The sequence below is a fragment of the Agrilus planipennis genome, unplaced genomic scaffold, assembly GCF_000699045.2.
Source record: "Agrilus planipennis isolate EAB-ADULT unplaced genomic scaffold, Apla_2.0 scaffold223, whole genome shotgun sequence".
In the NCBI taxonomy this organism is placed as follows: domain Eukaryota; kingdom Metazoa; phylum Arthropoda; class Insecta; order Coleoptera; family Buprestidae; genus Agrilus; species Agrilus planipennis.
The window spans coordinates 363,776-391,104 of NW_020438932.1; the positions used below are offsets into that span (position 1 = coordinate 363,776).

General features: G+C 30.8%; 4 protein-coding genes and 2 long non-coding RNA genes across 9 annotated transcripts in view; 2 read left to right on the forward strand and 4 right to left on the reverse strand.

Moving 5' to 3' along the window:
* LOC112904381 overlaps positions 1 to 1,412 on the reverse strand; it is a 3,718-nt gene extending 2,306 nt beyond the window's left edge. Inside the window, exons 1-2 of the long non-coding RNA XR_003231064.1 lie at positions 1,036 to 1,412; positions 572 to 691 (exon numbers count right to left, since the gene is read on the reverse strand). This is a non-coding gene — a long non-coding RNA (uncharacterized LOC112904381). The remainder of the gene's footprint in view (positions 1 to 571; positions 692 to 1,035) is intronic.
* Positions 1,413 to 5,128: 3,716 nt separating this feature from the next.
* Positions 5,129 to 7,592, reverse strand: LOC108742267. The gene is made up of 3 exons (XR_001938642.1): positions 7,309 to 7,592; positions 6,257 to 6,529; positions 5,129 to 5,299 (listed from the first exon to the last, which is right to left on the reverse strand). It is a non-coding gene; the product is annotated as an uncharacterized LOC108742267 (long non-coding RNA).
* Positions 7,593 to 7,881: 289 nt separating this feature from the next.
* On the forward strand, positions 7,882 to 11,597 carry LOC108742284 (ATP-dependent RNA helicase Ddx1). Of its 2 annotated transcripts, none has more exons than XM_018477437.2 (13): positions 7,882 to 8,009; positions 8,067 to 8,118; positions 8,177 to 8,358; positions 8,418 to 8,643; positions 8,702 to 8,918; positions 8,975 to 9,157; positions 9,453 to 9,642; positions 9,700 to 9,887; positions 9,990 to 10,133; positions 10,204 to 10,540; positions 10,598 to 10,713; positions 10,850 to 10,951; positions 11,057 to 11,597. In XM_018477437.2, the coding sequence occupies exons 1-13, from the start codon at positions 7,994 to 7,996 to the stop codon at positions 11,300 to 11,302; spliced, it is 2,199 nt and encodes a 732-aa protein (XP_018332939.1). In that variant the 5' UTR covers positions 7,882 to 7,993; the 3' UTR covers positions 11,303 to 11,597. The 2 variants fall into 2 exon arrangements, with proteins under 2 accessions (XP_018332939.1, XP_018332938.1); XM_018477436.2 differs by having other exon boundaries at positions 7,884 to 8,009; positions 9,453 to 9,645.
* Positions 11,147 to 16,102, reverse strand: LOC108742285 (E3 ubiquitin-protein ligase Topors). Of its 3 annotated transcripts, none has more exons than XM_025974224.1 (6): positions 15,626 to 16,102; positions 15,384 to 15,565; positions 15,216 to 15,320; positions 14,175 to 14,285; positions 12,386 to 13,996; positions 11,147 to 11,236 (listed from the first exon to the last, which is right to left on the reverse strand). In XM_025974224.1, exons 1-5 carry the CDS (start codon positions 15,776 to 15,778, stop codon positions 12,394 to 12,396), a joined length of 2,154 nt encoding a protein of 717 aa, XP_025830009.1. In that variant the 5' UTR covers positions 15,779 to 16,102; the 3' UTR covers positions 11,147 to 11,236; positions 12,386 to 12,393. The 3 variants fall into 3 exon arrangements, with proteins under 3 accessions (XP_025830009.1, XP_025830007.1, XP_025830008.1); XM_025974222.1 differs by having other exon boundaries at positions 11,163 to 11,263; XM_025974223.1 differs by lacking the exon at positions 11,147 to 11,236 and having other exon boundaries at positions 11,957 to 13,996.
* A 1,166-nt stretch (positions 16,103 to 17,268) lies between these two features.
* The window catches only part of LOC108742286 (DAZ-associated protein 2), a gene marked incomplete in the record, with an annotated part of 14,928 nt that continues 4,867 nt past the window's right edge, over positions 17,269 to 27,329 (forward strand). The window contains 5 exon segments of the mRNA XM_025974226.1: positions 17,269 to 17,503; positions 20,870 to 20,983; positions 21,168 to 21,286; positions 21,384 to 21,533; positions 21,925 to 22,995. Coding sequence (XP_025830011.1) covers positions 17,488 to 17,503; positions 20,870 to 20,983; positions 21,168 to 21,286; positions 21,384 to 21,533; positions 21,925 to 22,107 — 582 coding nt within the window.
* On the reverse strand, positions 23,299 to 25,341 carry LOC112904374 (E3 ubiquitin-protein ligase Topors-like). Its single transcript, XM_025974228.1, has 4 exons — positions 24,870 to 25,341; positions 24,628 to 24,809; positions 24,460 to 24,564; positions 23,299 to 23,529 (listed from the first exon to the last, which is right to left on the reverse strand). The coding sequence occupies exons 1-4, from the start codon at positions 25,020 to 25,022 to the stop codon at positions 23,400 to 23,402; spliced, it is 570 nt and encodes a 189-aa protein (XP_025830013.1). The 5' UTR covers positions 25,023 to 25,341; the 3' UTR covers positions 23,299 to 23,399.

The window sequence follows — 27,329 nt, forward strand, 5'->3', positions numbered from 1 at the left end:
AACAATCTATATAGAAACAGGCAAGAAAACGTAATTACCATTTTTAAATCGAATAAATCAATATAAATCAGTAACATGCACACTAATGGAAAGATCTGTTGTTCCACATTAATTCTGCTTCTGCCATTTCTGAAACGTTGTTTAAAAGTTGTCTATTGAAGCAAGTTACAAATGTCTAAGAAATTGAAATTATCTAAAGATATCATTTACTATTTTTAACTAATACTGTTACATACCAGTTGATTGTCATAAATCCTTTTTTCAGCACACTGTCTTCGTTCCCAATAAAAAAGAAGGTACTTTCATGCTTACTTTAGAACCATAGGCACAGCTACTTTCCGGGGGCAAATGAGGACTATTACAACCAATGCTCCAAAATCTCATAATTTAATGGTATCCGGAGCTCTTCTAATGTTCCTGTAAAATGAAATCTTATAAAGTGTTCAGATATAATTAATCAAGTATTAAGTAAATAATATGCACGATATATTGCTGAAGTTATACGGAATCTTTGTCTTTGTTAACATCAAATAAATACACTACATATAGAAAATACAGTATGCATGCTCACCTTAATTAACCACAAGAATCTTCAAGATGAAAGGTTAACAGCTAAAACACCATAGGAGACGACTTATCTTTTCAGTAAGCAAAGGATATAAGTTCAAATCTCTCTCAATTGTTGACTAATCTGTGTAAACGGACAAAAACAATTATTAACTAATTAATTTAATAGATATCTGTTACGCAGAAAATTTAAATATTTAATCCTTTCTCTCAAAGTCAAAATATATGCGGAAAATAGATAAAAAAAAGAATTAAACACTCGTATTAAACAAATGAAACATGAAATAAAACAAAAACACGTAATAAAAGACCAGTCAAAAACGAATAAAATAACAAAACATTAAAAATGGCGACGTGGCCACCTGATGTCTGTTTCAAGATATAACCTTTAAAAATTTTGTCAATTTAATTTATGCTGTGGGCAAATACGGAGAATAATAATAAAAAATATGAATCAATCAAACTAACCTTTCAGACGTAGAACTAATTAAAACTAATTTTGCGAAAAAATTAGCACGATAAATTGAATTTAAGAGACGCGACAACACGTCCTTCCACCTCGAAACTTTATGAACTTATGATGTACCAAATGCGTCTCAGGCTTGTCCCGAAATTGCGATAGCTACTGCACGAAGCACTGATGACGTAGGCAAACGCCAATCAGAAGCGTCGAATTCGATGTCTGCGACGCTATAACCAATCGCGTGCCTAGTTTCATCCCCATTTTACAGAATTCAATTTATGTGAGTTTTTGCTTCGTGAGAGTTCTATCGCCTGATCACAACTCTGAAGATTTATGTGTTTTTGGGGTATAGTAAAATTCGACCAAACGGACAAGTTGAATTTTTAAACATTAAACGAATGAAATTAAGAAATTAGGTAATTGCAGTATAACATTTTAGAACTACCTTATTGTTATTTTTAAAAAAATTGCACGCAATTGAAGTTTTTCTAGTAATTATATGTAGTAATATTAACAAACAGTTTCTGTGGTTTAATTCTCCTGTGCCCGAATTATTAATCTTGATGTATAATATACGATACACAATATTAAAATCTGCCGATTTCAATTATTCAAAATTTGAAGCTTTTATGAAATTATTAGGTAACTAACTAACTAACTACATTTTGTAGTTATTTTGTACCAAAAGATGATACAATGTGTACTTTGCATAGCTACACATAATGCAGTCAATTAATTTCATTTAGGTGTTTAAAGAAAACCAATAGATGTCATAAATGATATAGTCTATTACTCATATCACAAAAGAAAAAAACACTTAGAATATATTATTCATCTTGTACAGGAACGTACAAAGTTTTAATTATAAAACCGTTGTCAAAAAATTGACAAGCATCTTTCGTTGACACAAGGGTGGGAAATTTTAATTTTTCATTTGAGATAATTCAATATCACAGCTAGTTTTTCCTTTCTTGTGCCAAAGAAAGTCAACATCATCATAAGGTCGTCAGTCCTAAGACTGGTTGGACACGTACCTCCACTCTTTCCTATCCTGACCTAAACTTCGCATTTCCCTAAAACTACAACAACCCACATCCTTAACTATTTGCGAACAGTAATCTAATCTAGGTCTACCTCTACCCCTCCTAGCTCATGTTTCTGCCTCTAATATGTCTGACTAGACCTTCATGTCTGAGAAGGTGTCCTACCAACCTATCTCACCTATTTCTTATTGACTTCCATAGAGTCCTCTGTTCTCCTAGTCTTTCTAATACCTCTTTATTTCTAACCTTTTCTATCCTGCTCTATCCCCTGCTTTATATCCCTACTACTCCTTCCGTCTCGACTTATCTGACTTCCTAAATATCTAAAATTAGCCACTTCTTCTAATTTTTCGTCTCCTATTTTTATGTTCGCTCTTTTTTTACTTTTTCTTCCCGTGCATACTAATATTTTAGTTTTACTTTTATTTATTTTTATACAGTACTGTTTTGTCAGTACAGCTTCTATTTTATTTAAAGGTGCATAACATTTTTTACGAAGGTTTTATAACTAAACCTTCAATTTTCTTCCTTGGAATGCGATTTAAAAACACGGATATTTTTAAAAATACAATGCTTTTTGAAAACGTAGAAATAAATTTTAAACTTCAGATGTCATAAACAAATGNAGTTTTACTTTTATTTATTTTTATACAGTACTGTTTTGTCAGTACAGCTTCTATTTTATTTAAAGGTGCATAACATTTTTTACGAAGGTTTTATAACTAAACCTTCAATTTTCTTCCTTGGAATGCGATTTAAAAACACGGATATTTTTAAAAATACAATACTTTTTGAAAAGGTAGACATAAATTTTAGACTTCAAATGTCTACCAAATAAACAAATGTTACAAATTTCTCAATGTTTGGACAGAAGATTAAAAATTCATTGCGTTAATTCATTACGCATCTTTATCAGCATTCGTATAAAAAATTGAAATGCACACGATACAAGGTAAAAATGCTCACGTTAAATAAATAAGTATACAAAAGAAAATGAAAAAAAATCACTTACATTAACAGTGTTGTGTTGTAAAATCATATTTATTTTCATAGATTACTTATGTATCAAATAAATTTAGATTATTTTATTAAAATCCAAAAATTTAGCTGCTTATAAATTTCAACTCCCACTGTAACATCTCTATTTTTATCTAGACTACAGCGCACACTTTAATTAAGCGGGAAGGTACCATCATAACATGGATTTAAAATATATTTATAGTTTTAAATTTTAAATATCGCTAAGTCTGCTCGTCTTTGATATAGGCAACTCACTTCACTGCAAAGTAATTTAACGTCAAACTGCAGTAGCAGTTCTTGAATTTCTTTACTCGGCATTCAAAATCAGGGTTTAAAATATTAAGACATAAAAGCTTTTTTAAATGGGGGGGTTGGAAATACACATCGATGTTCTCTATGAATTTTTATGGCAAAGTCACCAAAATGTATTAGGGCTATAAACGCCAACCAGGCCTTTTTGGAAAAAATTTAGATAAATTGAAGTTCGTAATTACCTTTAACTCCAGAAAAATAATGGACAATCTAACTGTATTATACAAGGAAGTAACATACGTTTGTCATCCTATGCATTACGTTCAGAATGTCTAAGTTGTCTATTGAAGCAAGTTACAAATCTTCAAGAAATCAAGTTCCTGGGACCCTCATTTACTAATTTTAATTGATACTGTTACATACCAGTTTATTGTCATAAATCCCTCCTTCAGCAACACACTTCTTAAGCACATTGTCTCCGTTCCCAATGGAAAGGCACTTTCATGCTTTCTTTATGACCATAGGAACAGTCACTTTTTTAGAGTCAATGAGGACCGACACAATCAATGCTCCACAATTTAATGGCATCTGGAGTTCTTCTAACATCCCTGTAAAATCAAATAATAAGAAAAAGTATTCAAATATAATAAATTTAGACCCCATACTAAGTAGAGTGCATAAATAAATTGTTAAAAGTAACGCCGTACCCTTTTGTCTTTTAATATCAAAAAAATACACTACATATATACAATACAGCATGTATACTCACCTCAATTAACTACAAGAGCATCNAAAATAATTAACTACTTTTAACCAATAATATTATAAAAGTGATTGCTAAAATAATAAACACACAATGTAACATTTAGTAGCGAAATAAACAACTGTAACGATATTTAATCCTATCACATTTCTTGTGACTCAAATTAAAATCAATTTAAAAGTACAGATAGTTCATATTACCGTTTAAAAAAGATAAAATGGTTTATCCCTTGTATTAAGGTAATATTTTAATTATTGTGTACATTTTCATCGAATCAGAAGTAACTAGTTTTATTTTAATAAATCTTTTTACGCTCTTAATCAGCTCTGAATATTTTGATTAACCCATTAGGAGGAGAAAACTGACCGTAATACATTCTTAACGTATTAAACTACAAAATGCTACATTAAAAAAAAAATATTAACGATAAAAAAATAAGTACAATGTTGTTTACGAAAAAATACTAAATTTAAACTAATAACGAAGTTGCTTATATACATTAATAAAGGCTAAATTATGGATAAGGTTGAACAATGCATTTTATCTGCAATGTTCAAACCCACCTTTAATTTAGTCATAATATAAATTATAAGTGATTTTGTTAATGTTGTATGTTTAGTATTTCTTCCACTTGTAAAAACTACTGTTTAGCAAAATGATCAATGTGGTCTATTAAACTAAACCTTTTTTGTTCATCTATTGCAAACTTTAACATTCCGTAATCAACTTAGAACAAACTCCCAAACAGTACTATTTTAAGAATCAATAAGTAAAGCTTCTTTTCCAACAAATACATTTAATTGATTGTATAAGCTGATATTTCAAACTTTTCCATAACGTAGCGAAATGTTCAAGAAATATTAATTATTTATTGTAGACACACAACACCACAATCACCACCTGATGAAGCAACTGTGTGGTGGTGAAACGATTGTTGCAATACTAAAATTTATTGAAAATTGGTACTTAGATTATGAAACTATTATAATTTGGAATTGCATAATAAACCAACTAAGATCTAAAAGTATTTTTAAAGGATTTTTGCTTACCTTCTAGTCCTACAACTTCTACTAATGTATTCAAAAGTAACCAATTACATGCCATCAACTCATTGATCAGTAATCCATTTCACGATCTGATCGTTACGCTTATTTTCAGGGAAGAAGTCACCTTTATTACTCTTCTTCGAAGCTAAATGGAGAAAAAAGAATAACAAATTTAATGTCTTTATCACTTAACAGTTTCATAATTTCTCGTCACTCATATAGACAACCCACTGTACTGCAAAGTATTGTGATCGTCAGCGCAGCAGGAGACCACATTTTGGTATTTTCGGTTCGTTTCTTAATGAACAAATTAACTATTCAATTCAATACATTCAGGTGGGTGGGTTAATAATAAAAACGACGCTCTTAGATTGGGGATTGAGAGTGCAGCCTGGTTATTTCCGACTGTGAAATTTTTTTTACTGATGCCCCTTAACTTTAACTTAGTTTTCTTCACATAGTAATTTATCAAAATAATTAATTTATTATAACTCAGCCAACATTAAGTATTAATTATTTAAAAAATTATTCTGTGAAAAAAAACTATAAACTATGCGTCTTTGTAATTTAGAAAATGTTTTTCCCCTTCGAATTTAAAATATTCATTTATTACCATGAAATGTTAAGATAATGTTTCATAAATTACAGACCACTGATTAAGTTTAATTAATAAGCGAGTCTGTAGGTGAAATGTAACTGAACATATTAGTACCTAATTAAACAAATAATTTTAATGAATTTAATTTAAGAGAATTATCTGCTCCTCAATCTGCTTTACAGAGACAAGCAATAATAGCTTTACGATTATTTCGGGGCAAGTGTATATATATTCTATATGTAACCAGCATATTTGTGAAGTTCTTCAAAATAAAGTCCAGTAACCATTTTCTAGCCCCATAATTGCAAAAAGCATTACTAATTATATATGCAAGACAATGAAATTTATTGCATACGACAAAAAAGCCGTGAAGTAATTGTCGCTTGTCTCTGTCAAACATATTAGGAAACATATAAATCAATATTAACGACACTAACGTTTATAGTTTTGGAATGATTTAATGAAAATTCTGCATCTAACAGCTTAATTAATTTTGCTACATACCATTTTATTACGGTAACTTCCTCTTTTAGCAACATCAGCAAACTGCAAGTACTTCCAATAGGAAAAGAAATGTTTCCTTCTTACGTCTTGGGGTGAAAGAAGACCATTACAACCAATGTGCAACAGGGCCAAATAAACTTCCATATGCTCCCATCAAAAAATAAACGGCATAATGTTCCAAGGCAAAGGAATCTACAGTCGCAATACCATTTTAGATTATTTGTTACCGTAGGATCGAACTTTACTATGAACACTTATCATCCAACTATCTACCTGCAGAAATGGACAAAAAAAATAATTAAGCTATTAACGTGATCTGGACATTAGATAAAATATAAATTAAAAATTATTTTGTTCTGTGACAGTACTAAATCTCTCTGAATTCAGACAATTCTTCAAGGAAAAACTGTAAAAAACAGAAAAATAAAGTAGAAGAAAATTATCTCATATGCAACCACACATGCATCAATGTAAACTCGATTGCTTACAGATCATTGCTCAAAAATTGTTATTTTAAAACCACTATTTGCGGCTACAAGATTGTAAAAACATTATTTATATTTTTTAAATCGATAACAGAATAAACTAGGAAAATGATTGCTTTTAACGAAAAAGTGTATCTGAAATTATCAATTATTCACACTCTGCATTTTATTGCAAAAGATAAAAATTATCTATAATAAATCTTGTAAAACAATTATGTATTTCCAAAACTGACATCAAAGTTTCCTTTCTGTAATCCGAAACATTTTATTAAAGTACAACAAACACAAAAATCATCAAAATGATCAATTTTATGATTATTTCGAGCTACCAGACAAAATACCAAATTGTTATTAAAACACCGATAGATTTTTAGTAGAACAAAAAAGAAGTCAAACTTCAAATTTAACAGCACACAAATATACTTTTGCTACTGACTCCTAATTAATTTATTCCAATGTGCACACTGTCTTTTTTAATAAATAAATCCTTCTACAATAATAACAGAAAAAGTGGTTCGAAATAATTAAGCAAAATAATTACTACTTTGTCAAGCTTTGCCATTTTACCTTATAAATTAATAGATTGTTGCTTATCCTCATTGTTTTGCTTCCAATAAATAAAAGGGATACTGCTCCATACTGGGATGAAATAGGGATTGCTACTATCACAGTCCAACTACACATGATGTCCAAAGTTCGAGCAGAAATTTTTGCACAATAGTTTTAATTTCATATTACTTACAAAATTCACCACACCTAAAGGCTACAGTTCACATAGCCAAAAACTTTCACAAACTCCATTTGTCTAACTGGCACTGCTGCCATACTATCATACCCATAGATAAGAGATATATTATTAGGCATATGTAGTAGATCGGTCATACCCATAGATTATGTCATACCTGTTATACTGTAGAATATGTTAAATTAGACTAGTCGTCGGCATGTTACTAAAGAAAAAGACTACATATTTTTTTAAATAAATTATTACCATATTATTTTTTAACATATCAAATAGAATTCATAGCGATCATAGTGCTCTCTATTATTTTATTAAATTTTCGATGTAGAGATTGGACTCGTTATCTATATCTATAGTCTTTAGTAATCTATGGTCTTCATATGGAATAATCTATGGGAATAATTATTATAACCTATTTGCTTCTTTTACAGTTCATAAAAAATAATGCCGTGCATATATAGTAATTAATAAAATATAGTTCAAGGAATTCAAACATTTGAAAAAACAAACATGACTGCGTTTGAAGGTAATTACAATGTTTTTTTTTTTTATTACATCGTTAATATCAATTTCTATTTTGTAGAATTTGGAGTTTTACCGGAAATTGCAAAAGCTGTAGAAGAGTTAGGCTGGATGTAAGTTTTTTCTATAAATAAAAAATAACACCAGCTTAAGAGAACATCGATTTTTCAGCTTACCAACAGATATACAAGCAGAGGGTATACCGTTGGTTCTAGGCGGAGGTGATGTACTAATGGCTGCTGAAACTGGTAGTGGTAAAACGGCAGCGTTCTGTCTTCCTATTATACAAATCGTTTGGGAAACGTTGAAGGACATAGAGTCAGGCAAAGCCAACAGGATTTCAAAATCGACATGTCAGTAATATTTTAGCATTGTTGAATGGTGATGATGTAGATTTTTAAATGTCATTTAGCACCTCCATGGACAATGTCGATAATGGATAGAGGAAATGCATTTGCTGTTGATCCTACAGGCTTAAGGGTGCAGTCCAGAGAACTGCGTGAATGGCATGGAGGAAGATGTACTTGTGGAGTTCAGGGAAGTGGTAAATGGGGTTTTGAAGCTACAGTCACTGATGAAGGACTGTGTAGAGTGGGTTGGTCTACTTTAGAAGCTTCCTTAGATCTTGGGACTGATAGGTATTAAAATACAATATTTATTACTATTTGAAATGAATAAAATTGGATTTAATGTTAGATTTGGATTTGGTTTTGGTGGTACAGGGAAAAAGTCAAATAACAAACAATTTGATAATTATGGAGAGGCATTTGGCAAAAATGATGTAATTACCTGCCTGTTGGATTTAGATAAAGGAGAAATTGCATTTTTAAAGAATGGAATTGATTTGGGAAGTGCCTTCACTGTTGACAAACAACTTAGGAATTCTGCCTTCTTCCCGGCAGTAGTTTTAAAGGCAAAATGTAAGCATATTATATAGTTAATTTTTACTAACATTTGATATTTTTTTAGAATGCAGAAATAGCATTAAACTTTGGAAGTACAAAATTTAAATATACTTTACCTACTGGCTTTTGTCCTATTTGCTCAACTCCAAGAGATTTGACTGTCATAAATACAAATGGCTATTCATCTTTGGACACTAATAAAAGCACCAAGAACGCAAAAAATGCCCCTTTTGCTGTTATAATTGAGGTAGAAAATTTGTTTATTTAATATTGTTGGATAACAACACCCTCGCAAACTAATCAATTTATTTAACCAAGTGATCATTCAACAACATCACTATAATAAATTTATCACTCGTTTACTACTATATCGCACACTAATGAGGGCTACACTTATTCAAGAAAGATACCAGAATGTAGGTTCTAGAGATTCTATTTGTTATTAGAGCGATCCACTGTGGACCACTTATCTCTTTGTCATGTATAGTGGGTTGCCCACTCGTAATTTTACTTCATTTATGCGGTGTAATATGTTGTTTCAGCCTTCTAGAGAACTTGCCGAACAAACGTGTTCTCAAGTAAAAAATTTTAAGAAGTATTTGGAAAATCCCAAAATTAAAGAGCTGCTCGTAATAGGTGGCATCAATATCAAAGATCAAATTTATGCTTTACAAAATGAAGGCGTTGATATTATAGTAGGAACTCCAGGTCGACTCGAAGATCTTATTCAAGGCGGTATTTTTTGTTCTGTACTTAATTTTTAGTTTAAATGACGTTAAAAAATTTCAGGATATTTATCGCTAGCGAATTGTCGATTTTTTGTGTTAGATGAAGCAGATGGTTTGTTAAAACAGGGTTATACCGAATTAATTGAAAGACTTTATCGACAAATGCCAAAACTGACTACTGACGGTCGTAGACTACAAATGATCGTCTGCAGTGCTACATTACATGCGTTTGAAGTTAAAAAAATGGCAGTAAGTTATTGCTCATGATAATGTACACTCAAAATTGTTAAGAAACTATCTTCTTGAAAAATAACGTGCAAAACCAAGTCAAAAATTTCTGAATTTTCGCAGGAAAAGCTTATGCATTTCCCGACTTGGATAGACTTGAAAGGAGAAGATGCTGTCCCGGAAACAGTTCATCACGTTATAGTCAAAGTGGATCCACAGAAAGACCGAAGCTGGTGTAGTTTACGTAAGCACATTCAAACCGACGGGGTATGTAATAAAAAGAAAACATGTATGCATTACATTGTAATATTAATTTTTCCACTATTTTGTTGATTAGGTTCACAGTCAAGACAACATCCGTCCCGGAATGAACAGTCCTGAAGTCTTAAGTGAAGCTGTCAAACTACTAAAGGGCGAATATGTGGTAAAGGCCATTGATGAGCACAACATGGATCGAGCGATCATTTTTTGTCGTACAAAATTAGACTGCGACAATTTGGAACGTTATTTTAAGCTAATAGACGCTAAAAAATATTCCTGTGTATGTTTACATGGAGATCGAAAGCCGCACGAACGCAAAGCCAATCTTGAAGCGTTTAAAAAAGAACAAGTCAAATTTCTGATTTGTACCGATGTGGCCGCAAGAGGTATCGATATTACAGAATTGCCGTTCAGTAAGCATTTTTATTTTATTCATTACCGTTTACATTAAAGTAAAATAAAAATTTCAGTGATTAATGTCACCCTTCCCGATGAAAAGTCCAATTACGTGCATAGAATTGGGCGTGTTGGCAGAGCCGAACGGATGGGTCTTGCAATCAGTCTAGTTAGCACTGTACCCGAAAAGGTTAATATCGAAATAATTATATTAGTATATCCGATTATAATTTAATGTCAAAGATAAGTACTTCTTTAGAGCAGAATGTCACAAGAAATAAAATAAAACAAGTATCACCCTAGTTAACGTGTTTACTTTTAATCAGGTTTGGTATCATGGGGAATGGTGTAAGACGAGAGGACGTAACTGTTGGAATACAAGATTAACAGACGATGGTGGCTGTTGTATGTGGTACAACGAAATGCAGGTATTTATAATATGTCTTACTACTGTATTTTTACATATATTTATTTACTATGTATATATACACCCCATTATATGTTCTTTTTACTAAATTTTGTTTGTTGTAAAGTATTTAGCCGATATTGAAGAGCATTTGAATATTACCATTCAACAAATCCAACCAGACATGAAAGTACCTTGCGATGAATTCGATGGAAAAGTGGTTTACGGACAAAAAAGGAAATTAACAGGATCTACTTATCAAACCCATACTGTCCAAATGGCTCCCATTGTTAAAGAACTGGCCAAACTTGAAAGCGAAGCACAAATTATCTTTCTAAAAAGGCATTACTTGAAAATATGTCGCAGAGTTTAAATTCATTTTATTAACTATTATACAATTAGATTACGATAAATTACAGGTTTTGCTAATTTTTGATTGTTTTCCAAATAAAAATGGTAGAGCTGCTTTTTTTCCAAAAAAGAAATGAGCCTGTGACTTTGAAAATATATATTTATATGAATAAAATAAAAATGTATGTAATTTTGCCAGCTTTACTGTTAAATCGCCTAGGGATGGTTTGGTTGTAGTTGTTCTACGTCTACCGTTCATAATATACAAGTTTGGATGGGATGGGCTAGGAGTTATGAATATAAATGTGTCAAAATTACTTCGTCTTTCTAATTTAAATCATCTAGCTAAAGTTTTGTTCATAAGAATATTCCAGAATGTTCCATATGTATGTGTCGGTGCAAGGCTTTCACTTAAAAAGTTTGCCCATTTTTATTTTCCTCTTATCGTTATTGTAAGGAGAGTGGGTAGCGTGAGTCACAAAACGAAAATATAAATTATGTATGTTAATCGCTTTTGCACTAGGTAGTAAATGCGTCGCAAAAATTTCGAGTAAATTGTTTTATCAGCAAAAAAGATTTTGCGATTTTTGGTGAATAATTCGTGCAAGCTGCACCCTTTGTGTCAAAAGAAGAGAATGAATGTACCAAAAAAATTATCACGCAAAGCGAATCGGCATTAGCTAGTATAAGTATATTTCTTTCAATAGATTAAATATCATTCTTCAATTTTAAACTACACAAATCGTTTATGAAAAAGGAAAAAGCTTATTATATGTACATACATACTAACGTAATAAGATTAAACGTTTTATGAAGTTCCCGTTTCGATTCTTCAATAACGATGTTTTCCAACAAATATTATTACTATTATCATCTAATAATACAGCAAATAAAAGCACATTTTTCTAAATGAAGAATTACAGATACACGTAAAAACCATACGAATACCTATTGAAGCAACAATCTGTTTTTTTATTCATCCATTAATTACGTATGCGCGTAACGAGCGTCGTAATAATTCATAAAAATAAAGAATGACGTTGAAGTCTTTCCAATTGTATTCCAAATCATTTAAAAGGTACAAATTACTTGTTCAGTTACTTACTGGTCAGTTTAGTTGCTGTCCGAATCGTAATTAAAGGGACGTGAATACCACAAGTTTGAGTTCTCCTTCTTAACGATAACACTTCGTAAACGGCCACGACTTGGACCCGGATTCGATCCTGACTCTATAGTCATCTCTGGTGGTGAGAGTCGTGATCTGTCGTTATGAATAGTTTCGGTGTCGTTCCGAACAGGATCCCCTTCGTCGTTTCGACAGTAATCCTCGCCATAAAGCGACGCCAATAATTGACGGTGATTCGTTATAGTAGGCGCAACGTCATTATTTTCATTAACAGTTGTGTATCCATTTTTACGATAATCGTAGAAATCACAACATTCTTGCTTGGGTGCTGGAGAGGAAGGACATTTAAGATCGACCGAGGTATTTTCTATGGGCGGAGTATAACTATGATTTGGAGAATTCGCCATGTTGTTTTTCTGTGTCGTTTCGGAAGAGTCAAAATTTGGATAAAAATGTTCACTGTTATCCTGTACTTTAATATGTTTAGGCGAATTATCCTCACTTATATTACAAACTGAATTATCTAGGATCGTTTTTAAGTGATTCCGATTTGTTCCTTTTTTTTTATGATTCCGTTTTCCAACCTCTTTACTTCTTTTTGGTCGTAGTCTGGATCGATACAAGTTTTCTTGCTGTACATCGCTGCTTTGAGTCGTAGGACTCTTTCGCTTTTTACCTGACAGACCATCACCAGTGTCCAACACCTTATAGTACGACTGTTGTAGATGATGTTTCGATTTTCGTAATTTCATGCGCAATTTATACTTTTTGTATTTCATTTTACGTCTATAAACTTCCTCGCGACTGGTGCTAGAGCAACTGTCACAGCTTGAACTAGTTGTGCTGCTGCTAGTACTGCCACTACTGCTACTTGTACTTCTCGAAGACGACGTCGACGAAGACCTTGTTCTCTTACGTCTGTTTTTTAACTTGCAAATTTTCTCTCTACTTTGATGTTTTCTTTTCAGTCTTAATTTCAACGGCAACGTCGGTCTATCGGCAACAACAGCATCGTTATCGCTGGCAGATGAAGAAGTGGCGGTGGACAGAGATCTTTTTATCTGTCTACTGTTGCTGGTGGTCAAGGGGCTATTCTCAGAACTTGAATCTGAGTCACCTACTAAATCAACAATTTCCGGGGGTGTCGGTTCTCTTACTATTACATCTGAATCTCTACTCGAGTCCGAATTTATTTCGATTACTTCAATTGTAGGCCTACGGAAAGGATTGTTTTCAGCTGTAACAGGCTGCGTCTCAGTAACAATAGCCACATCACTGTCTGATTCATAGTCGCTAACAGAGAAAGTAGGAGATTCTGGTCTATCCGTGTACATAACGTGCCTATCGTAACCAATCATATCAAACGGTGAACGCATAAAATTATAAAACTCGTGTATGAAATGATCTGTTTTATCATCTAAATACTCAAATAGTAGGCTACGGAAGTGTCGACTGCGTATATGATGACGTAGTAGGTGTTCCATGATGACATCGACCAAATGCATCACTTGTTGTGTATTTTCATGAAGCAACGCGTTTAGTTCCCGATTTAACCAAGGAACAAGGCGATTGCGTGCAATCGGATTTTCTCTGAAACAAAAGGGATTGTTTTTTTAATAAGCCGCGTAAACCGGTTTAACGAAATAAAACCTTTTTACCCCTATTTCGCTTATTAAAAAAAATTTTCGTCCTATACATAAGAAGAAATAGAAGTTTTTGTTTTAGAATCCAGCCGTTAATATTGTACATCTAAAAAATACATACATACCTGAAAAAGCTAGGACTAATATTTCGATATTGTCCTGTTATATCAGGAGGTGCATACACCCATAGGTTCTGCGCATATATGGATCTCCTAAAGCTTGTAGAAGAACTTGCTCTACAAAAAATAAATCAAACGAAGTTAATAAATATTTCCAAAATTATTTATTATCATTTACTAAATATATATACGGGTCGTAACCCTTTCACATATTAGAGATAGTATAGTACATATAGAGAAATTTAAATTATGTCAAATGTTAAAGTGTTAACTAATTATTTGTGATCTTTATTATAAAAAGACGTACTGTTCTTCTAGAAATCGTAACAGATTTAAAGGAATTCATCTATCAAAAGTAACTTTGTCAATAGGACAAAACACTTCATACTACAATGCAGTACAGCCGTTTAGTTGTAAACCAAATTTATTATTATGAAAGAGTTTTCCTTTTGATTTTCTTTTCTTTGTTATCATTTAAAAGAAGCTTGAGCAAGTTTTTCTTCTATGGATTAATAATGCTGATATGTGCATTAGATACCATCTATTACTAATTTTTGTAAAAGGGATTAATTCCCGTTAAGTTCGTAAATAGATAAATAAACTTTTAAAGTCATTTACTTCAAATGACAATTCTCATTATAATTGTCACCATATCTATCCTTCACATTATGATATACTTAATATCTCAGAACTTTACTTTACTTCAAAAGACATTAGATAATTCCTTGCATATGGTTTCAATATAGTAGAAGCAAAAAAAATTTTTCTAATAAGAACAACATATAACGACTTTCTCAATTGCATCTATTAAAGGTTCTACCATTATGTAAAATAAATGATCATAATTTGTTTGTTTTAACTATAATGTTAATGTAAATGTGTAAATCTTAAGTTTTGATTATACATTATTCCTAAATCTTTAATACAATTTGTTCTTTTTATAATTAAGTCCTTCATCATACATTTAAAAAACTATTAATTTCACTAGTTTCATTATCTCACCAAAATTTAGTGTATTTGTTAATAAAATTAAATTAGCACACTTACCTTCTTGTTAATGTCCCAGGTATATAAAAATTGTTTGTCAAGGGATGTGATAAAAGCATTTGTTGAATGGCCAGTTCACCTCTGGGATCAACCGTGAATGTAGTTCTACATTAGGAGACAACATATATTACAGGCTTATGAATATTAAATTAATCAAAAATATATTACCTGAACTGAAAATGCCTAGGAGGTGCAGGAGGAATAAAAAGAAATGGATTGTTGTGGATATTTTGCTCTTCCAAAGATAGGTTAGGTCTTGCTATAATATGCTCATCATATTCACTATTTGACTTTATATTATGAATAATTGATTTAAAAGCTTGCTTGCAAAGAGGGCATTCAGCTTTTACCTATAATCCAAAAGTAAAAAATAATACAATTATACTATATATAAAAGTTTTGAGCGTTACCTTTGACCATTTTAAAAGACATGTAAAACAGAATTGATGCATACAAGAATTTGAGTAGCATTTATTAGTACAAGTTCCTAAACAAATGGCACACTTTGGTGGAGGACTTGCAGAAGATGAACGACACGTTTTTGGAGAAGTAACTTCCGCCATTTCTGTTTTACAATGATAAAAACTTACTAATTATACTTAATTTTGCATCAGAAAATATTTGAAGCGGCCTTCATTTCGACAACTCAAATTCTCTGTAAAACACACAGAAACAATTGCAACAGTACATTTGGTCGTTTGTTGGAATTTACTATAGACATTGTGTTAATTGAAAACTAATTGAACGTTAACAATTACATACAATAACACATTACTAAACTAGTGTGGATTTAAGTAATTCTACTTGCTTTAATTAAAAAAATGAAATTTTTTGAAATTCATCAAATTTGCAGTCACTTGCACAATGTCATCACAATGCAAAATGTATCTATCATAGAGTATCTATCACATATCTATATGTATCTATCACCTATTTGCTTTGTTACTTTTTGACAGTTCAAGTAATGGTATTTGGATTTTTATTTTTTAATGTTTTGTAGTGAAATATTAAAAATTACAATTGCTAAATTTTAGTAAACTCGTTTCATAGAATTGAATTTGCTCCGACCTACACTTTAATACAAATAAGAAATTCGTGAAATCAAATGATGAACTTTAAAAAAGCTGAAGCCATATTTATTTACTCCTACATTCATGATAAACTACAACTTTATGTCTTACTTGCTCAATTCAGAAGTTGAGTGGAAAATAATTTATTTAATCGTAAATGTAATTTGCAATAGCGAGATAATAATCGTTCTTGAAGCAAAAATGGCGCGCAATCGATTGGTGTCATCTAAAGTGGGTTTTTTATAATAATGTTTAAACAAATGGCGATTTAATTTTTCCTAATACCTCCCTTAAAAAATTAAAGATGTAGGTGTGATGTTTTTATTAAATTATCCCTGAAATCGTAGCTTCTTCAAGGAGTCTTTTCTTCTATTTTCGGCATGAAGACCTAGAGTTTAAATGACGTTAAAAAATTTCAGGATATTTATCGCTAGCGAATTGTCGATTTTTTGTGTTAGATGAAGCAGATGGTTTGTTAAAACAGGGTTATACCGAATTAATTGAAAGACTTTATCGACAAATGCCAAAACTGACTACTGACGGTCGTAGACTNATAATAATGTTTAAACAAATGGCGATTTAATTTTTCCTAATACCTCCCTTAAAAAATTAAAGATGTAGGTGTGATGTTTTTATTAAATTATCCCTGAAATCGTAGCTTCTTCAAGGAGTCTTTTCTTCTATTTTCGGCATGAAGACCTAGAAATCAAGATAGATGTATATATTTTGACTTAAGTATGAAAAAAAAAGATTAGGTAAATTAAAGAAGATAGTAACTTTTTTAATTTTTTAATAAACACGATATTCATTCTACTCAATGGCATGTTGTATATCTATTACTTTTCTTTTCAGTTCCCTTTTATCTACGACTTGAACGTATCTATACCTACGCCTACATCCATGGTATACTTAATGGGCGTAACCATAGATAACCATATTACAGCTGAATGATTTGTGCTAATCTATAACTTGTGACAGCAGGGTAGTATCTATGACCTTACCGTTACACTAGTGTTACTATATTCACTTTAATTTAAAATAGAATCTGAAGAATTCACAATTTGCATCTTTGAGTCTGCATCTGTTCGATTTATTCTGCCAGTTTTGCCTAATACAGTTATAATTTTAATTATTACTGCGATTTTTGCGAATTGGCGAATTAACTATAAGTAATTTATTGTGGTGTATGTTAGTGTTTTAAAATGGCTGATAAAAAAGGTAAAATATGTTTCAATTGTATTTTGCATCAAATAATGAGTAATAATTATTACTACTTTTAAAAAGCGATTACCATTATAAGAATAGAGGGACAATTAGAATGTAAGCGTTTTTGATGGAGTTAAATGAATAAATACCATCAATCAATAGTTGATTTTTCATCTCTCTCTCCATTGCAGTAGAAACGTATGTTGCATTTCATTTTACTACCAAAACTTGTATGGCCTTGCCCTACATTCAAGCACTGCAGTATTTATCAAAATAAGGGCAGAATCATTAAATTATGTATTACTTACAGCCCATGCAAAAAGAACAGCTCTTAAGGCGAACAGACATTTGGACGAGGAGCAAGGACCTGAGCTAAAAACAGTACTTATTTAATTTTCATGTGTTTTTATACAGTGGCTGATGCTTGTTGGTTATCTGCTCATCAACTACCTCCACTAGTTGTTTGACTAAAAAAAAAACAAAACGGTGCTGCAGTTTAAATTTTGCACATATTGGAATATCATTTTAATATAATAATTTTTAAAAACTGTATTTAGCAACTTCAAAGNTATTGCATGATTTAAGTGTAAGTTTTTATGTTTTAATAATAACATATGTATCTTATTTAAATAAATGAATAAAATGCAGCACCGTGAACCTGTTGGAGTGATTTATATGAAAGATTAAAACACATGGTTACAGTCCATTATCTAAGAACATAAGCTGTTACTTTTGTGTAAAATTTCATCTTGTGTTTTGTTTGGTGTATGCAGTTTTTTGTTTTCTGTTACGTGCGTGGCGTTTCACAATTCTCAAAAAAAAAAAAAATGATAAACCACCAAAAAAAAATAATATGCAGTATACATTAAGAAATTTAATAAAATTAACGCATTCTCACAGTTGCATTTATCCAATGGTACTCCAACAGGTAACAAAAAAAGTAGTTAAATTGTAAAAATATGAGTGATTTAACGTTAGAAATGCAATGGGAATATTCACTGCATGCAAGAAATAACATTTAACATATTAAATTTTTGCGTGACACAGAAAGTTGATAATTTTATTGGGAACACCCCATTTTTACATTGAATTCTATATTTTTCGCAAATAATTATCATATACTGAATTATTAAAATTATTTTAAAGGATCTTCCTTTATTTAGATTCATATAAAGGAAAATAATTAGATACTTCTAGATGTTGCATTAACGCATCATTAGGAACATCGATTATGATTCGTAATAAACATTCACAATTTTTATTGCAATGTACGGTTTTTTCCCCGTTGCTGTTTTGCTCATTAACGAATACAAATCCAAGATGTTCGGTTTCGTTAGTCTTGAAAAAAATAATATTATACTATCAATTTATTAACGAGAAAAAAAATACATAATGTGTATGTACCTACTTTATATAATTTAAATATACGTATAAAAACCGACTTCATGACTGCCTATATACACAAAAATTAAAGTTAGAAGTGCGAATTATCTCCTAATTTTCACCATTAGATGTGGAATATTTTCTTCAAAAAACGGGACCACCCATGAGTTATATACATACACTTTTTCGAATAAAAAAAGAATCATCAAAACCGGGTCGTAATCTTAAACTAAAAAAAAAATCGTAAATAGAAGATTGGTTTAGAAGTGAATGAAAAAACTTAATTAATAAAAAAAAATTCGGTCCGAACAAAATCTATTAATTTATCGCAGACAGGTAATAAAAATACAAGAACATCTTGCATTATAAACGATGTTTCTAAAGTAATATTGAACATGAACTATAGTTTGTTGACATGCATGTCGTGTAGATCACTCCAGCTTCATAAATTACTTTACGATTAATTGAAAGCTTTATAAAATTGAGGATTTTTTACAGGTGCTCTACACCAGCACATATGTTGCGATTAAGATGCCTACCCTTTTTATATATAACATTTTATTAAGTAATTCCCATTCCAAATAATCGAATTATGTACATAGTTTGAACAATGTAAATTTAATGTTTTTTGAAATATTTTTGTGCTGCTACTACTACCACTACTATAAAAACGAATTTAGATAATAATAAAACTAAATCATTTGTTAGAAATTTTAAAACTTTAAAAGTCGGGGTAAATAAGGGTGGGTCTCGTTTATTTTTTTCCCTTCTTTCAAAATTGCTACAGTTACACATGTACGAATATAATTTATGTGCTTGTGTTGAGCGAATGAAAAGAATATTTTAATTTCTGTGTTAATTGTCAGCGTTAACGAGTATTCGCTGTACAACCTCAGTTGATATCATTTTCTTAACGTGATTGTTTTGCTGTTTGTCGAAAATGTAAAAACAGTGAAGTAGCTGGTGGGTTTTAGAGAATAATGCTGTAATATTAGTTTCGTAACAAAAAAATGTTTTGGCGCCCTTAATAACTTTCAAAATTGCAAATTTTAAAATTTTTGGAAACTCCGATATATGTATTTGTCTTCACTACTGGCTAAGGTAAAAAATCCTGGTTTTCTTGTTGAATTTTTTTCCTGAAGTACACAAAATTAAAATAGTTCAGCGTAAGTGCTTCGTCCCGTTGAAATTCTCTAAGACTCTCACTTACCTGTTTTTCTTTTATTAATAATTAAAACTGCATGTAACATCAAGCAAGGATAAATTGTATTTCTATAGAAAAAATGAATATTATATTCTTTCATTAGTTCACAGTATTAATTAAACGCTTCCTGCTTAACTTCTGCCATTAGTATAGCTTCCATTTAATATTGAAAGGGTAAGATTTTTACAAATATTTAATATAAGATTTCCTTTTCAGTTTTATAATTATTTAACTATATGGCTTGTTAAGCATTGCACGAACAAATAGCTATTTTAGTTTCAAAGGTTTACTTTTTATAAATTTTATAATAAAAATAAATTTAATAGTGCGTAATTAAACAGCTGGTTATATCATTATAAGCAAAATTATTTTGCGTATTTTTACAACATTTAAAGTTTACTCTCCTAAAAACGCCTTATATAATAGAATACTGTAAAGTGCTAAAGGGAAACACCAAACAGGTAATGGTTTTTTTTCTACGTGCATGCTATAGCATGATCTTAATTTTACCACCAAGACTTATAAAAGTATTATGACTTGATTCTTTTATATTTTTACATTACATCATCCATTGAATTTATTTCAAAATTTCGCTGTTTGTATATATTTATTTATAAAAAAAAAATTCTTGTATAAAGAATATCTTTTTAATTAGTTCAGTTAAATGTATGTTCCCATCGTATTTGTAAATAGGTCCTTTTTAATAACTATATATAGATACGTTATCCCAAACAGCGCAATGAAGTGCTTGTAATTTTTACGTATAGATAGGCATTCTTTTATAATTTCAGCTGCAGGAGCAGTATTACCTCCTACAGCAGTTGTCTCACTCTCCGGTGCACCAACTTCTGCTCCTCCGCAAGTTAACACACCTAGTATGGCACCTACTCATCAGCCTTATGGAGGTAAATACTTAAAAAAGCGTGAAAATGTTTGCATAAATAATTTGAATGCTGATAATCGTAGTTAGTACAACAGATAATATAATTTTTCAAAATTGTATCTTATAAAATTAGCTAGGAATTTAAAAAGCAAAGCAAAGTTGGCATACACTTCTCTTTAACGGTAATCATTCCTCTTTGTTTATAGTCCTGCCAGGCATTTCAGCTGCGCCTCCGTATATGGTTCCCGGCCAGCAGTTGTATGCACAAGGTCCTCCACCAACTTATGATCAAGCTCTTACTCATCCAGCTATTGTAGGGCAACCTGTAAGTATTTATTTAATTTTAAATTGTTACGGAATCCGCAGATTTCGTAATACCTAGGAAGTGGTGGCAGTAATATTGAAATTATATCTTTAAACAGGTTTACCAGCCAAGTGCCACCATGTACGCCGCGGGGTACCCGACTTACTTGAGTTATCCCACGTATGCTCCTATGCAATACTATCCTTCAATAGGGGCGTATTCGTATCCTGTTCAGCATGCGCAATTGCGACCGACAATCATGATTCCTGTAAGTGATTTATTAAATATTAAACTGATAATTTGAGCAGGAAATTTCGTTCTGTGTGCTAATTAAAATTAGTAGTTTCCGATCTGCAAGTGGCCTCGCTACACGAGTTCAACTTCAGAACATCCATGTACTTTTAGTCACCAATGTTTTTGACTTTTCAATACATTTAAATACATTCATGGAAATACATATATTCCGATGGCGCACGTTTTACTCACGCACGCGGTAACCTGTGCTCCGCACTATTTTTAGTAATAGTAAAATGCCAAGACCTTTAATTTGACGTATGTACTTTCGAATTCCTATTTAGTACATGGATTTGCCCTTCGGTGGTACTAAAAAAATCATTTTTGTCCATTAGTTTTTATAATTGTCTCATTGTATTTTATAGAACGGTTACGACGCAGCAGCACGTTATGATGGCTTAGGTCAACCTGTGATTCCTCCGGCCCCCCCAGGGGTGCCGCCAAATGCTGCACAGTTGGCAGCTATGGCAGGACATCCAGTTGCCATAGGTCAGAAGAAAGGTTCCTTTTTAACTGGCAGTTCCGATGGGGGATATACTTTTTGGTAGGAAATAAGATAGCAGAAGTAGAAATAATAAAATCATTAGGGAAATATTTCCATATTTTTAATCTTAAAACTACTCTGGTACAACAGTAATTCGATATACATCGCAGGCTTGTCATGCATTTGAATAGAACACTTAACCCAAAAGTTCACATAAAAATCTAATCTAAACCTTAAACGCGTTTGGACAGCGAAGGTGTCATCCTCAGAAACCAAATAATCTAAAATTTAAAATTTATTATATAAGTAGTTAAGATTCATCTGTAATTCTTATTGAAAATTTGAATGGAGACATAAATAGAATAAATAAAACAAAAAAATTACACCTGGATAAAAAATCAATATCATCAATTGGTCACTAGTGATTGTTTGAATGAAAACATGCAAATTTGAATAATTAAACAAAGGTTCATACCAAGGGCAAAGTTTAGGGGTGGTCACAATTGTTACAACAGTAATGAGTAACTTTCAGTACCAAACAGACAAAAACGAACTGCACATTGCGTATACTTCATTAAATCGCTTGAAAATCCATCGCCCTGAATTTTGGTTGAGTTGTTTAGTACCCACAAAAACTAACTAAACTTCTCGGATACGTGGTTTGATTTAACTTTGCTGATGTGTGGGATCTAATTTTAATTCAGTAATAATCGAAGTTAGGGATAGTACCGTTGTTTGAGTTATTTTGTGTTTATTTTTGTATATTGGGTGTCGAAAGGGGTTAAATTTTCGAAACATTCTTGTGTGGAATTTTGGGTTTTAATTCTTGGATATTTTTGAGTCTGTTCTAAAGGTCACAAATTTACTTTACTTTTGATATGCTAAACAAATAAAAAATATTTTATTTTGTTTTTCATACGGTATTACGTGTTATTTTACATATAACATTAATGTATTACATATCTATATGTATCTATCACCTATTTGCTTTGTTACTTTTTGACAGTTCAAGTAATGGTATTTGGATTTTTATTTTTTAATGTTTTGTAGTGAAATATTAAAAATTACAATTGCTAAATTTTAGTAAACTCGTTTCATAGAATTGAATTTGCTCCGACCTACACTTTAATACAAATAAGAAATTCGTGAAATCAAATGATGAACTTTAAAAAAGCTGAAGCCATATTTATTTACTCCTNGAAACAAAAGGGATTGTTTTTTTAATAAGCCGCGTAAACCGGTTTAACGAAATAAAACCTTTTTACCCCTATTTCGCTTATTAAAAAAAATTTTCGTCCTATACATAAGAAGAAATAGAAGTTTTTGTTTTAGAATCCAGCCGTTAATATTGTACATCTAAAAAATACATACATACCTGAAAAAGCTAGGACTAATATTTCGATATTGTCCTGTTATATCAGGAGGTGCATACACCCATAGGTTCTGCGCATATATGGATCTCCTAAAGCTTGTAGAAGAACTTGCTCTACAAAAAATAAATCAAACGAAGTTAATAAATATTTCCAAAATTATTTATTATCATTTACTAAATATATATACGGGTCGTAACCCTTTCACATATTAGAGATAGTATAGTACATATAGAGAAATTTAAATTATGTCAAATGTTAAAGTGTTAACTAATTATTTGTGATCTTTATTATAAAAAGACGTACTGTTCTTCTAGAAATCGTAACAGATTTAAAGGAATTCATCTATCAAAAGTAACTTTGTCAATAGGACAAAACACTTCATACTACAATGCAGTACAGCCGTTTAGTTGTAAACCAAATTTATTATTATGAAAGAGTTTTCCTTTTGATTTTCTTTTCTTTGTTATCATTTAAAAGAAGCTTGAGCAAGTTTTTCTTCTATGGATTAATAATGCTGATATGTGCATTAGATACCATCTATTACTAATTTTTGTAAAAGGGATTAATTCCCGTTAAGTTCGTAAATAGATAAATAAACTTTTAAAGTCATTTACTTCAAATGACAATTCTCATTATAATTGTCACCATATCTATCCTTCACATTATGATATACTTAATATCTCAGAACTTTACTTTACTTCAAAAGACATTAGATAATTCCTTGCATATGGTTTCAATATAGTAGAAGCAAAAAAAATTTTTCTAATAAGAACAACATATAACGACTTTCTCAATTGCATCTATTAAAGGTTCTACCATTATGTAAAATAAATGATCATAATTTGTTTGTTTTAACTATAATGTTAATGTAAATGTGTAAATCTTAAGTTTTGATTATACATTATTCCTAAATCTTTAATACAATTTGTTCTTTTTATAATTAAGTCCTTCATCATACATTTAAAAAACTATTAATTTCACTAGTTTCATTATCTCACCAAAATTTAGTGTATTTGTTAATAAAATTAAATTAGCACACTTACCTTCTTGTTAATGTCCCAGGTATATAAAAATTGTTTGTCAAGGGATGTGATAAAAGCATTTGTTGAATGGCCAGTTCACCTCTGGGATCAACCGTGAATGTAGTTCTACATTAGGAGACAACATATATTACAGGCTTATGAATATTAAATTAATCAAAAATATATTACCTGAACTGAAAATGCCTAGGAGGTGCAGGAGGAATAAAAAGAAATGGATTGTTGTGGATATTTTGCTCTTCCAAAGATAGGTTAGGTCTTGCTATAATATGCTCATCATATTCACTATTTGACTTTATATTATGAATAATTGATTTAAAAGCTTGCTTGCAAAGAGGGCATTCAGCTTTTACCTATAATCCAAAAGTAAAAAATAATACAATTATACTATATATAAAAGTTTTGAGCGTTACCTTTGACCATTTTAAAAGACATGTAAAACAGAATTGATGCATACAAGAATTTGAGTAGCATTTATTAGTACAAGTTCCTAAACAAATGGCACACTTTGGTGGAGGACTTGCAGAAGATGAACGACACGTTTTTGGAGAAGTAACTTCCGCCATTTCTGTTTTACAATGATAAAAACTTACTAATTATACTTAATTTTGCATCAGAAAATATTTGAAGCGGCCTTCATTTCGACAACTCAAATTCTCTGTAAAACACACAGAAACAATTGCAACAGTACATTTGGTCGTTTGTTGGAATTTACTATAGACATTGTGTTAATTGAAAACTAATTGAACGTTAACAATTACATACAATAACACATTACTAAACTAGTGTGGATTTAAGTAATTCTACTTGCTTTAATTAAAAAAATGAAATTTTTTGAAATTCATCAAATTTGCAGTCACTTGCACAATGTCATCACAATGCAAAATGTATCTATCATAGAGTATCTATCACATATCTATATGTATCTATCACCTATTTGCTTTGTTACTTTTTGACAGTTCAAGTAATGGTATTTGGATTTTTATTTTTTAATGTTTTGTAGTGAAATATTAAAAATTACAATTGCTAAATTTTAGTAAACTCGTTTCATAGAATTGAATTTGCTCCGACCTACACTTTAATACAAATAAGAAATTCGTGAAATCAAATGATGAACTTTAAAAAAGCTGAAGCCATATTTATTTACTCCTACATTCATGATAAACTACAACTTTATGTCTTACTTGCTCAATTCAGAAGTTGAGTGGAAAATAATTTATTTAATCGTAAATGTAATTTGCAATAGCGAGATAATAATCGTTCTTGAAGCAAAAATGGCGCGCAATCGATTGGTGTCATCTAAAGTGGGTTTTTTATAATAATGTTTAAACAAATGGCGATTTAATTTTTCCTAATACCTCCCTTAAAAAATTAAAGATGTAGGTGTGATGTTTTTATTAAATTATCCCTGAAATCGTAGCTTCTACAAGGAGTCTTTTCTTCTATTTTCGGCATGAAGACCTAGAAATCAAGATAGATGTATATATTTTGACTTAAGTATGAAAAAAAAAGATTAGGTAAATTAAAGAAGATAGTAACTTTTTTAATTTTTTAATAAACACGATATTCATTCTACTCAATGGCATGTTGTATATCTATTACTTTTCTTTTCAGTTCCCTTTTATCTACGACTTGAACGTATCTATACCTACGCCTACATCCATGGTATACTTAATGGGCGTAACCATAGATAACCATATTACAGCTGAATGATTTGTGCTAATCTATAACTTGTGACAGCAGGGTAGTATCTATGACCTTACCGTTACACTAGTGTTACTATATTCACTTTAATTTAAAATAGAATCTGAAGAATTCACAATTTGCATCTTTGAGTCTGCATCTGTTCGATTTATTCTGCCAGTTTTGCCTAATACAGTTATAATTTTAATTATTACTGCGATTTTTGCGAATTGGCGAATTAACTATAAGTAATTTATTGTGGTGTATGTTAGTGTTTTAAAATGGCTGATAAAAAAGGTAAAATATGTTTCAATTGTATTTTGCATCAAATAATGAGTAATAATTATTACTACTTTTAAAAAGCGATTACCATTATAAGAATAGAGGGACAATTAGAATGTAAGCGTTTTTGATGGAGTTAAATGAATAAATACCATCAATCAATAGTTGATTTTTCATCTCTCTCTCCATTGCAGTAGAAACGTATGTTGCATTTCATTTTACTACCAAAACTTGTATGGCCTTGCCCTACATTCAAGCACTGCAGTATTTATCAAAATAAGGGCAGAATCATTAAATTATGTATTACTTACAGCCCATGCAAAAAGAACAGCTCTTAAGGCGAACAGACATTTGGACGAGGAGCAAGGACCTGAGCTAAAAACAGTACTTATTTAATTTTCATGTGTTTTTATACAGTGGCTGATGCTTGTTGGTTATCTGCTCATCAACTACCTCCACTAGTTGTTTGACTAAAAAAAAAACAAAACGGTGCTGCAGTTTAAATTTTGCACATATTGGAATATCATTTTAATATAATAATTTTTAAAAACTGTATTTAGCAACTTCAAAGATTTGAAATACACTTATATACTTATCATAAATTATGTATAATTCAGTAAATTGATTGGATAAAAGTATTTTCTAATTGTGAGTATAAGGTCTATTTGCAAACTGTCATGAGTGAGACTTGTTGTTCCTTTCATGTTTTAAAAAGGTTTTTGAATACAATTTGGCACTTTGAGCTTATTTTTAGAATGCCACCCTATGTGTTATTAATGCAGTCAGTTCCTCTAATGTATGTTTTTTGGTATATTCACAGTTTTAAGATGAGAATGTGTTTAATTCTAAACCTTTTCCAAAAAGCTGTTCAAATTATTATTAATAAGTTAATAATTATTTAATAAAAT

Bases quoted from the DNA above. Each gene is read 5' to 3' on its own strand.
- LOC112904374 (XM_025974228.1), bottom strand. From the start codon at position 25,022: ATGGCGGAAGTTACTTCTCCAAAAACGTGTCGTTCATCTTCTGCAAGT. The intron at 24,565-24,627 runs GTAATATATTTT...CTCCTAATGTAG, and splicing joins CCTAGGCATTTTCAGTTCAG to AACTACATTCACGGTTGATC. The intron at 23,530-24,459 runs GTAAGTGTGCTA...TATTTTTTGTAG, and splicing joins CCTGGGACATTAACAAGAAG to AGCAAGTTCTTCTACAAGCT.
- LOC108742284 (XM_018477436.2), top strand. The intron at 8,119-8,176 runs GTAAGTTTTTTC...TCGATTTTTCAG, and splicing joins GTAGAAGAGTTAGGCTGGAT to CTTACCAACAGATATACAAG. The intron at 8,644-8,701 runs GTATTAAAATAC...ATTTAATGTTAG, and splicing joins TTAGATCTTGGGACTGATAG to ATTTGGATTTGGTTTTGGTG.
- LOC108742285 (XM_025974224.1), bottom strand. From the start codon at position 15,778: ATGGCGGAAGTTACTTCTCCAAAAACGTGTCGTTCATCTTCTGCAAGT. The intron at 15,566-15,625 runs GTAACGCTCAAA...TTTGGATTATAG, and splicing joins GTCTTTTAAAATGGTCAAAG to GTAAAAGCTGAATGCCCTCT. The intron at 14,286-15,215 runs GTAAGTGTGCTA...TATTTTTTGTAG, and splicing joins CCTGGGACATTAACAAGAAG to AGCAAGTTCTTCTACAAGCT.